The sequence below is a fragment of the Pygocentrus nattereri genome, chromosome 8 (genome assembly GCF_015220715.1).
Source record: "Pygocentrus nattereri isolate fPygNat1 chromosome 8, fPygNat1.pri, whole genome shotgun sequence".
Lineage (NCBI taxonomy): Eukaryota > Metazoa > Chordata > Actinopteri > Characiformes > Serrasalmidae > Pygocentrus > Pygocentrus nattereri.
The window spans coordinates 39385782-39398026 of record NC_051218.1 but is presented as its reverse complement, the minus strand read 5'-3'; the positions used below and the strand labels follow the sequence as shown (position 1 = coordinate 39398026).

The 12245-nt window shown below is 38.6% G+C and overlaps 1 protein-coding gene across 2 annotated transcripts in view; it reads right to left on the bottom strand.

The window, feature by feature from the left end:
- ldb2a (LIM domain binding 2a) overlaps positions 1 to 12245 on the bottom strand; it is a 111789-nt gene that overhangs the window by 14516 nt on the left and 85028 nt on the right. The window contains exons 6-8 of one of the 2 annotated variants that reach the window (XM_017692053.1): positions 9246 to 9369; positions 4338 to 4391; positions 3146 to 3279 (exon numbers count right to left, since the gene is read on the bottom strand). In XM_017692053.1, the coding sequence (XP_017547542.1) occupies positions 3146 to 3279; positions 4338 to 4391; positions 9246 to 9369 (312 nt within the window). Of the gene's footprint in view, positions 1 to 3139; positions 3280 to 4337; positions 4392 to 9245; positions 9370 to 12245 lie in introns of both variants that reach the window. The other variant, XM_017692050.2, reaches the window with a different exon arrangement.

The window sequence follows — 12245 nt, the reverse complement described above, 5'->3', positions numbered from 1 at the left end:
ATATGGTACTTTTTATTTGGAGGTGGTTTTTAAATTTTTAAATAAAAAAAAAACCTTTAAAAAAATCAAAAATGCTGTTTTCATTTTCATGTCACTACCGAAAATAGAGTTTCAGTTCATAGCTGGAGCCTCATTTTTGCCACGCCCCTGCATTTTACATTAGGAATTGCGGGAATTCTCTACAACTATGGGAATGATGGGAATTTTTGACCATTCTTCCAGAAGCGCATTTGTGAGGTCAGACACTGATATTGGATAAGAAGGCCTGGCTCACAGTCTCTGCTCTAATCCATCCCAAAGGTGTTCTATCAGGTTGAGGTCAGGACTCTGTGCAGACCAGTCAAGTTCTTCCACACCAAACCTGCTCATCCATGTTATCCATGTCCGGACCTTGCTTTGTACACTAGTGTGCAGTCATGTTGGAACAGGAAGGGGCCATCCCCAAACTGTTCCCACAAAGTTGGGAGCAGGAAATTGTCCAAAATCTCTTGGTTTGCTGAAGCATTAAGAGTTCCTTTCACTGGAACTAAAGGGCTGAGCCTAACTCCTGAAAAACAGCCCCTTAATCCCCCCTCCACCAAACTTTACACTTGGCACAATGCAGTCAGACAAGTACTGTTCTCCTGGCAATCCCAAACCCAGACTCGTCCATCAGATTGCCAGACAGAGAAGCATGATTTGTCACTCCACTGCTCTAGAGTCCAGTGGCGGTGCTTTACGCCACAGCACTCGACGGTTTGCATTGTGCTTGATGATGTAAGGCATGGATGCAGCTGCTCGGCCATGGAAACCCATTCCATTAAGCTCTCTACACCGTTTTTGAGCGAATCTGAAGGCCACATAAAGTTTGGAGGTCTGTAGTGATTGACTCGGCAGGAAGTTGGTGACCTCTGTGCATTATGTGCCTCAGCATCCACTGACCCCGCGCTGTCATTTTACGTGGCCGACCACTTTGTGTCTGAGTTGCTGTCGTTCCCAATCGCTTCCACTTTATTATAATACCACTAACAGTTGACTGTGGAATATTTAGTAGTGAGGAAATTTCACGACTGGACTTGCACAGGTGGCGTCCGATCACGGAACCACTGGAATTCACTGAGCTCCTGAGAGCGACCCATTCTTTCACTAATGTCTGTAGAAGCAGTCTGCAGGCCTAGGGGCTTGGTTTTATATACCTGTGGCCATGGAAGTGATTGGAACACCTGAATTCAATGATTTGGATGGGTAAGTGAATACTTTTGGAAATATAGTGTATAAAGTAAATGCGTCCCACTGAAAATTAGTATGGAACATTAAGAACGATCACTACCCACTAACTGTCAATATTTTCTGCAATTAAGTGAACTTTTTTGACCTTTAATGAAAAATATGATAATTTTATTTGTGTACAGCTGTTCAAAGCTGTATTTGCTAGTCATGTACCGGCTAACATTTTTGAGTTCTGCTCAAAATCTAATCTAATATAATATAATCTGCTAGAATTGCCACTACCAAAACACATATTTTCAGCAATTAAGTAATTTTTGTGTTATAATGAAAAAATATTATGATTTTAGGTGTGTACAATTGTTCAAAGCTGTGTTTGCTAGTCATGGACTGGCTAATTCTGTTTTTCTCAGAATTAGCTAAAGCTGTCACTACCGAAACATTGGGTCAAATTTTGGTAATACAATGATTGTTTTGGAAACGGCAAAATGGAATATTTATATTTTAATAAAATAAATGTAAGTAAGGCATATAGTTACTGAAAGCAAAGGATTTTAATCTAAAGTCCAAGTTAATTAAAATTCTGAAATATATCTGACTTTGAACCAGCTTTGAACCAGTAGAGTGATCCATACGGTCACACGTTTCAGATGTTTGTTTACAGAATTCAGCAGTTAACTACTGGCTTCCAGTTGCCAAGTGAAATTTCAACCTTCCTACATGCAAAGAAACACACTGAAGTTGCTATCTCAGTATAATACAGATCTGAAAGAGGGCTGGCATAAATAATCTGAATACTCGAGTATTTGTTCCTTATGTTGGTCTTAAATTTCTATTTACTGTTTGTCATTTGTTGGCCCTTCAGACCCCACCAGAATTTTAGAATGCGTATAGTTAGAGGCTTACTTTTCTCTGTGTTAAACAAAATATTTTACAATAAAACTTAACAATGGACCTCACATTAGCCTTTTATTAATAATCATATTATAAAAACACCCAGGTAATGTTATCTGAAGTGCTGAACACAGCCACATTACCTCCTATGACTTCACATTGTCAGCCCTTTTCTTAGAAAGAATGAATCAAATCAGAACGAAGAATGATAGTAAAATGCAAACCATGTTGACACAACGAGAGCTAGCCAAATATACAGTAATCTGTTTGGCAGTAGTTTTGACTGTTGAACTAGATGCAGGTGATGAAGCTGGGTGTTCCCTCAGTCACTCGTTTACCCACTGCAGAGCTCAGATATGAAGACAAACAGAGACAGTAGGCTAGCTAATCAGTTCAGTTAATTCCTGTACTATGGCCATAAATGGCCATAACTCTTTTAATAAATACTGAAATAACTAGTCTGCAAATCTGAATGGTATTTATGTTGTTTCACTCACTATTTAATTGAAGCTTGGACCAGTATCCTAGTATTGGAGTATGAACTTGGCTCCTTTCAGCTAAACTGGCAATGAAAATATATCGCTAAACAAAAAATGGGGAATATTTTATAATTTTAATTTTTTAAAATACATTTTCATATATTTCATAAATTTAATATATTCTTATACATTTTCAATTCGAAAATCAACCAAAAACATGTCCTTTCACTGGAGGTCTTCAAACCATGGCTTACAACTAAATAAACAAACCTAGAATTTTCAGTAAGCTCATTCGCTTTAGATATGAATGTTATGACAGGTAAATATTATTGTTTTTGGGTCATATTCAGAGTATGTTTTAATTATGGATGACCTGAACTGCATTTGACAGGATTCAAATGGTCACTGGTGTTTCTGAATGAGTATTCACAGCTGTGGGCCTTCCCTAATATCATGGTCATCCAAAGCTTCAAGGAGGAAGAATATCTATGATCGTGGTGTGTGCGTAGGTGTACGTGTGTCCAAGTGTGTGTGTATATAAGAGAAGATTCGATGCTTACAGGTACCTGGCTGGTCAGGTTGAAGCTGTTGGCTGGGCTCCGTTTCTTACTGCCTGCACTGTTGCCAAGGCTACTGTTAGACGCGCTGCTGGCCGAGTTCCTTCTCTTTCTCCTTTTCGTGGTGGTCTGTCGAGTGGGCTCTGCGTGCACACACATACACAGGAGTGTAGAATTGCATCACAATTTACAAGTCCCACATGTATTCACACAGAAAAGCTCCAAACTACTGCATGCATACAGATACGGGTGTATAGAAAGATCTATAATACAATACAATATACACATCTAGTCATATTCTGTAACAAATACCCTCCCCATATTAGCACACACCTAATATTAGCACACACACAGGCATTGACAGAGCATGCTTTGCTTCTTTAGGAGGTGAAATCAAAAAGCAGCTTAACATCTTCCAAGACGTGCACTAGTAAGAGGAGAAACCCCTGCTTTCAGTTGCATAAATGCTCAACAATGTACTGTACTGTTTATGCAGTCATGGTCATAAATGGTGTTTATTTTTCAGTGCTAAAATGTTTTAAGACAGATTAAAACTAGTGTTACTGGCAGAAATTGAATGTGTATTCATTTCACTTAACTATTCAAATTCCTAAACTCATAGGCCTAAGACTTATTTATTGGTATATCCGATTGATTTGTCAGTGTTATCATATACAGTCGAATGCAATAGTTTGAACATCCCCAGACAAGTTCAATAAAAAATATTTTGCTGATTTTCTAAATTAGAGCAAATTTACATATCCTATACAGTGAACAGACTCAATCTTGGCATCTGTAATTTTACTGCACATTTTCCGTTTATTTGTAATTTGAGTTTAACACATTCGAAAAAAAAAAGTCAAATTAAAATAGCGTTTGCACTGAGCACATTTGTTTTTTTAAATCTTTTTTTCCCCCAAAATGTTGAATTCAGCAAATGAACAGTGTTTTCTCTGTAAACAATGCGTTAAATTTATCACTCATAAAATCCCCAAATGTGGTATGTGCCCAGGGTCTTCTTCAATTTTTCATACGACTGTATAACATGCAACCTTAATCTGCTAAAGTGAGAATATGTTGAGCACTCATGACGCACGAGACAGAAACCAAAGGCATCTCACAGCATTCCTTTCAGAGACAGAATGTGGCTCCCCCTGTTAGAACACGCTGTTAGGAAAGCTTTAGAAGACAGAAGGAGTACCTTTCTTGTGATTTGTGGGGAAAATTTCCGTTTTGAAGTTCTGTGGATGTCCCGCTGAAAACCAGTCAGAGCAAGTTTGATTTAGAAGGTTATGATTATGAAAAGGATGTCATGTAGCCTAAATCTGAGATGTCTTTCAGCATGAAATGAAAATATTGGTAAATCAAACTTTTAAAACCAGTGAACTGTTTAAAATACTGAAGTTAACTTTAGTTCATTATTTTTAAGTGCGTATTATATACAATATTGGGCAAAAGCCTGAGACCACCTGTCAGAACTGTCATGAAGTTATTTTCTTTGAAGATATATTTCTAAGTAGATTAAATGAGATAATCCACTTGCACATGGAGGGTTAAAGTCAAAGGAAATACTCAGATTTAAGACCCGAATATATTAAATGGGTTTCAATCGGGATTAATTGGTTTGCAAATTCGCATAAAAAGCAACCAACTTCTATGACTGAATTTAGGAGGTTGCATCCCTGCATTTGCATAAATTTCTTTAAAAAACTGAACAGGAGAATCCTGGAAGCTGTAATAAAGGCAAAGGGTGGTCACACAAGTTTAATTAAATACTTTTTTCCCCCAAACAATAAAAAAATTATTCACTTAAAGGACTTAATGAGGAATTTGACTGGAAGTTAAAGAAATGAATGGTGGTCTCTGTCTTTTGCACAGTATAGACTGTTTTCTGTATTTTTGTCACAAGAGCATGTAATACATCAAACATTACTTCATATAAAAATGTGAAAAGTACCTAGATATGCCTCAATGGCATCAATGCTGCCTTTATTAAAAAGTTTGAAAACGAATAGTGCATAACTGGATGCTGTCACAAAATGAAACACATCATCTGAGGCTCTACCTGCACCCATGTTTTAGCTCATACTCGACGATTCTTAACCCTCAGAAGTCGCTGCTGATTGCTGGTGATTACAAACGTGAGATGTAATTTGATATGAATTTCTCAACAGCGGTAAACAATTCTGTTAAAAGTGCAAATCTTAACTTTAACTTTATATATAACCATATTAGTGTTTGTAACCAGAAGAGGAGATAAATTACTATGATTTGAATTCGATGACAAGTTACTGTTGTGTGTCCAGCCTTGATAAACCTTCCATTTTTGTCACTTCTTGACATTAAAACAGAAAATATAGAAAGAGCATAGTTGAACCTGTAGATACAGAATGTAAACCAAATGTAAATGTTATTTACACACGTTCTCCAAGCCACTTATAGAGGTTGGGTCATGGGGATGCTGGAGCCTATCCCAGCGTTCAATGGGCAGAAGGCCAGGGTATCCAACCCAGATAGCACCTGATATTCATTACATGATAATGTAATACGATAATAGACAACAGTAACTAAATAAGGAATTATACACACTTAAAAATTATGGTTCTTCAAGAGTTCTTTAGTAAAGAAAATGGCCCAATATAGAACTATAAACGCTCAAAGAACCCTCTGCATGGTTAAAGGGTTCTCTGCATTGTGAAAGGGGGTCTTCAGTTTGATAAGGAATGTCTTGAACCTTTTTGAAAAGGGTTCTATGTAGCAACAAAAAGGGTTTTTCTTGTTACAGTGTCACACTACTTACAACAGAAGAACCCTTTTTAGTGCTATATAGGATTCAAAAAGGTTCTAGTAGAACCATCTACAACACATTCTCCATCAAGCTGAAGAACCTTTTCACAATGCAGAGAACCCTTTAACCATGCAAAGGATTCATTGAGTGCTAATGGTTCTAGAACAATTTTCTTCATTAAGAACCCCTAAAGAAGTGCTGTAAATGGTTCTATACATAACTTTTTTGAACAGGGTTCAAAGCCTTCTCAAAAAGGTTCTGTATAGCAGCAAACATTGTTCTTCTATTGTTACGATGTCAGACTTGTCACAATAGAAGAACCATTTTTGGTGCTATATAGGATCCTATTCAAAAAGGTTCTATATAGAACCCTCTATGGCACATTCTCCATCAAACTAAAGAACGCTTCTACAACGCAAAATATCCTTTAATCATGCAAAGGGGCTCCTTAAGTGTTCATGGTTCTATGTAGAATCAATTTCTACCAAGAACCCTTGAACAACCATCATTTTTAAATGTGTATAATTAAGCAACTTTATTTCACTCGTATAAGATAAAGTATCCTCTGGATTGTGAGAAGCAGAAAATGCAACCAACTTCTAAGACTGATCTTGGGAGGTGTGGAAAAATATCCCTGCAGATTTCTTTGCTAAATGGAAACTGAATCTATAACAAAGCAATTGTATTTAAACAGCAAACCAAAATGGTAATAACTCCTGACTTCTAAGGGTTAAACAAACAAACAAAACATAATTGTTACCATATTAACAGCTAATAAACATAATCTTCACCCGCCCCACATAACCAGCATATCACTTATACTGTGGCACATAAACAGTGTGTTGTTTTTGAGGTAAAAGAGAGACTTTGCTGGCTCCTGGTGTGTTTATCAGCGAGGGTGTGTGAATGACGCACTGAAACGGCCTCATTTCCACACACACACTAGAAAAAAGGACTTATCAGTGTATGAAGGCGGCCGTCCTTCCTTCCTGCCCTGAATGCAAACGCCGCCTGAATTTCAGCAGAATGGGAGGAAAGAAGGAGCTGGTGCTAATAAAGGAAATGACCATTACAGAGGATCCACCAGCACATGGCTGTGGGAGAATGTGAGTTACGCTACTTAGCTGCTTGACAGAAGCCCAAATGGGGCTTCATGCTGGAAGGAGAGAAATTTGCTCACAAATTAATGCCGGTCTAACTGACCAAAGTCTAGATATGGATTTTAAAGGGGAATTCCACCGTTTTTCTAACTTTCTGTATAATATGCTCAAACAGAAAGATGAAAACGTCATACAGAGGGTTTTAATGTGAAATTATGTTTCTTCTTTACAGTGGTGATAGGAACCAATGTCTACAGCGCAAATATGGCCAAAATGACCAGTATCACGTATCTTTGTCTTTATATATAGTATTGACATATAGTAAAACAGCATTAAATCTGACACAAAAAAGATGTTGAGTACTATTTTGCATGTACCACTCTAACCTGAATGATTTTTAAAGTTACATTGTAGGCCAATATCCCTCTCTCAAAACTATCATAAAACACTATCTCAGGCATCTGTGCTGCATATTCATCACTATTTCATGTAATGACTTTCTTTGAGGGGGCTTTCAGAGGCATTAAATGCTTCAGACGTCTGGTTCCTACCACCACCACTGTGAACAGTTCTGAGGTTTCTCTAGAACGGAGCATTTCCCACCACACCACTCTCTGAATGACTCTTAATTGTGATGATTAACAACAACGAATCATTATTAATAATACAGAAAACTTGGGATATCCATGGTATTCGCCTTTAACTTTGAGAAGTAAATTAAAATTGCACCGAGTGCTCATCTGTCTGTAAGTGTTTGTTTCATACATATGTTTGTTTAAATTTGAGTGCTTTGCTAGCTTCACTTTCCACAAAGAGACAAAAAAGTGAGCTTGGTTTTAAACAATGATGTAAAAAGGCTGTTTAAGCCAGAGAACAAAATGTTCTACTTTTCAAATCATCTTCTGCGATATGCACCATTTATAATGAAATTCACATTACTGAGCAGCGCACTGAAACACAACCAAACTCAAGCTCCTTTTTTTCTCCCATGCAAGGTCCTAGTATTATTTTATTACAAATAATATCTGGGCCTATGGAGGTCTGTTTCCACTGATGGAAGGGCTAGTGGGGGGGGGGGGGGGGGGGGGGGCATAAACTCTGAAGGATAGTAAATTGTGCAGCAACACTTCCATAATTGTAAACCTACAAAGTGCACCTATATACTTTTTAGAAAATAAGTACGGAAATGCCAATGGGATGGTGCCTATAGGTTACTGGGATGGTACCCTTAGGTCACTGCAGTGGTACCCAAAGTTTACTGGGCTGGGATGGTACCCTTAGGTTACTGGGATGGTACCCTTAGGTCACTGCAGTGGTACCCAAAGTTTACTGGGCTGGGATGGTACCCTTAGGTTACTGGGATGGTACCCTTAGGTCACTGGGGTGGTACCTGTAGTTTACTGGGCTGGGATGGTACCCTTAGGCTACTGAAATGGTACCCTTAGGTCACTGTGGTGGTACCCATAGTTTACTGGGCTGGGATGGTACCCTTAGGCTACTGGGATGATACCCATAAGTCACTGGGGTGGTACCTGTAGGTCACTGAGGTGCTTTAAATGCACTGACTCTATACACCCTGTTTTAACCCATTATTTATTTATTTTTATTAGAATATAATATGAATATAAAATAAGACAATACATGATTTAGAGACCTCCCTGGAAAAAAAAAGTGCACTTTCAAGCAAAGTTTGGGAAAATGTTTTGTAACATTGGTTGTGCTTCAGACCCCTTCCCCGAGAGGATGAATCTGAAGAAAGATTCATCCTCTCAGGACGATTTTGTATTTAAGACCTAAACATTGCACTGGACCCTCTTTTTGAGCCTGTGGGTGTGATGTTAATATGTAAAGACATATGATGTGGTCTAAAAAGCTTCACCCTGTTGCCTCTGAAATTTAAAAGATCATTCAGACTTTACAGGGTGACGCACAGCAGCACAATTTCTCCATATTTAAGCTAGTTTGGTTTTCTTCCTCCTGACTCAGTAATGCTCTTTCTTTAATTTTCACAAAAAATCTTACATTGTACTGCTTTAAGGTACACAATTGGGCTTTAAGGACAGTTCTGTACCTTTAAGGGTTGATTTACATTGTTTGTACCTTGGGAAACTAACATGTACCTGTGCAGCGACTTGTATGGTTGGTGTTTCTGGTATAAAGGCCAATGATTGTGGGTACAAAGTAAATGTTTCCAATAAACTGGCATCTCAGTATGTCTTACCTGGTGGTGCCACCATCCGCTGCCATTTCTGAAACAGGCAGGTTTTGAGACAGTCTCTGGGGCTGAGGCTGTAGGTCTTGTGTCGGGACATGAGCTCCTGCATGGGCTCCAGGATAACACACAACTGCAGAACACAATCAACAAAGAAACACACACAGACATATACAGTGAGCAGAGGACCAGGTTATGATGTGTAATATGTTAATGTGTTAAAACTAATATTTTTTTTTTCAAATCCTGAGGAAAACAAATCACACATATTGGATATAGATAGTTTTCACAATGCTTGTCCTGTATGCTAAAGTCCATGCATTTTATTCCCTCGTTGTGATGTCAACATTCATCGGCATCCAAACCTTTTAGGTGTTTAAACCTCCTTTAGGCCAGACGAGATTTAATATATGTTCTTAAAGCGAAAGCTTTTCAACGTTTCTGCACAAAACAAGAGTGGTGCCCACCAGACTTCTGAAGCATTTAATGCCTCCATAGCTTCCTTACATGAATACGCTGCCTGATTCCTGGGACATTGTTTTTAGGGTAGTGTTTAAACACATTTTAACACCAATCATTGTGGAGTGGGACAGGCAGGGTGTTGTAAGGCAACCAAAAACGTGTTTTTAAGCAAAAGGCACAGGTACGTTCAGCGATCATTTGCATAGTCAATAAACAGGCTATATTTGTGTTGTAGACATTGTGACTCCTGGTTCCTATTATCACTATTGTAAAGGAATCTGAGTATATTTCTCTACAGTGAACCATTTCACATCAAACCACGCTGAAAGACTTGTTTATATCTCAGTCACTGAATTACAGATAAATTTCCCTGTAAAAAAGTCCCCTTTAACAATAGCTGCCAATAGCAACAGCCCCCTCTCCATAGTCATTTTGATAAATGCAAAGCTGACAATTGTAATATATACTCAAAGTATTAACAAACAGCATTTTTAATAAAACCTTTAATAATAATAATAGTGATTAAAATGTCCATAGGCAAGGTGTACCCAAACTTTTGACAGGCAGTGTAGTAGGTGGTCATATACGCACTCACACAAACGCACACATATGCACCCTCCCCTCACTCACACACCATCCGTTCTGACAGCCCCTGCATTCTGGCGCGGCTGCATCCCCTCACACTTCCACAGGTCCAGGGGAACAATCTCTGGATGCTGTCCCAGGCAGCGGAGCTATTTACAGCCTGAATGCTAGGAAACCCCCAGGCTTCCTCAGCCAGCGCACTGGACAGTGCACCCCATCCTTCCCAACACAGGAAACCGGCCCGAGTGGAGCCGCTGATAACCTCCCGCACACCAACCCTGCTGCCTCTGACCATGCTAATGAGTCACTTTTACAAGGTATTTTTACCACCGCTGGGACGCTGAGAGACTGTGAGAAATTAGCCTACATTTGCAAGCAAAGGAAAAAAAGTACACCTTTACAAGATTCTTTGCCGTGCTGGACAGCTGACCTCTCACTGACCATGTATTACGGGAGAAAATGCCTACGTAAAGTGACTATCAAAGGGGGGCAATGTGGATTACTGAAGCCAGGGGTGCACTTACTTTTTGACAGAAAAAAAGGACAGCTCTATTAATTTATTTTTAATTTTATTAATGGCCAAATTAATGGTCAAATACTAATGGTCAATTACTGATATGCCTACATACGTCAGAAAATACATGGAGTGTACTTACTTTTTCACATAATTGTAAGTTAACACATCTTCTACAGGGAACAAACTTCTCTAAAGTTAAAGACAAGTTAAAGACAAAGTTTTATGTTGATAGCAGCGATATATTAATCATATATGTTAGTTTCATTTACATGTGTTTTAGTACAGGTTTCTGGTGTATATCAATCAGATTGTTTTTGCTTTAAAAAAACCCTGTTTGTAACAGACATATATGTATGATGTCATGTACCTGACATATGTATTAGACATCAGATATTACATGTATAATCCTTATATTGTGCATATGCATCCACTCACCTATCATACATACATGTATGATCCATATATTATCCATACATGTACACAATATACACTCACCAGCCACTTAATTAGGTACACCTTGCTAGTAAAAGGTTGAACCCCCTTTTGCCTTCAGAACTGCCTTAATTCTTCATGGCAGACTTTCAACAAGGTTATTTGAGTTACTGTTGCCTTTCTATCATCTGGAACCAGTCTGCCCATTCTCCTCTGACCTCTCACATCAACAAGGCATTTTCGTCCACACAACTGCTGCTTACTGGATATTTCCTCTTTTTCGGACCGTTCTCTGTAAACCCTAGAGATGGTTGTGTGTGAAAATCCCAGTAGATCAGTAGTTTCTGAAATACTCAGACCAGCCCGTCTGGCACCAACAACCACACCACGTTCAAAGCCACTTAAATCCCCTTTCTTCCCCGTTCTGATGCTCGGTCTGCACTTCAGCAAGTTGTCTTGACCACCTCTACATGCCTAAATGCATTGAGTTGCAGCCATGTGATTGGCTGATTAGCTTTTTGTGTTAACAAGCAATTGAACACCTAATAAAGTGGCCCGTGAGTGTATGTGCACATATATTTAGAAATACATGCCTAACCCTTTATGAAATATGTGCATATTTGGCCATATCTCAGCTTTCTGTATGGGTGCACTTACTTATCTGTTATTCTTTACAAATGTTTGGACAGTTTTGGTTGTAGTCCGAATAGTTGTCTGCATTCATTGTATTTATTGACTCTTCTACTGTGGTCATCTTACCTGCTGATCTGCTGCTGTTTTGTGAAACACTGGTTCTGGAGGAACTGCATTTCGGTGATCACTTATGATGAGAAATAACAAGCTTGAATTTATTTCAGTTAATTGAATTAGATTAGGTGGGAATTTCTAATTCGCATCTGTGACATTTTCAGAACTAGATGTGCCCTTAAGCTGACCTCTCAGTGACCTTCAATTACTGTAGATTTCAGCCCCACATTAATCATTGGTTAGCCAGCTAGGTGGGAATTAGGCTA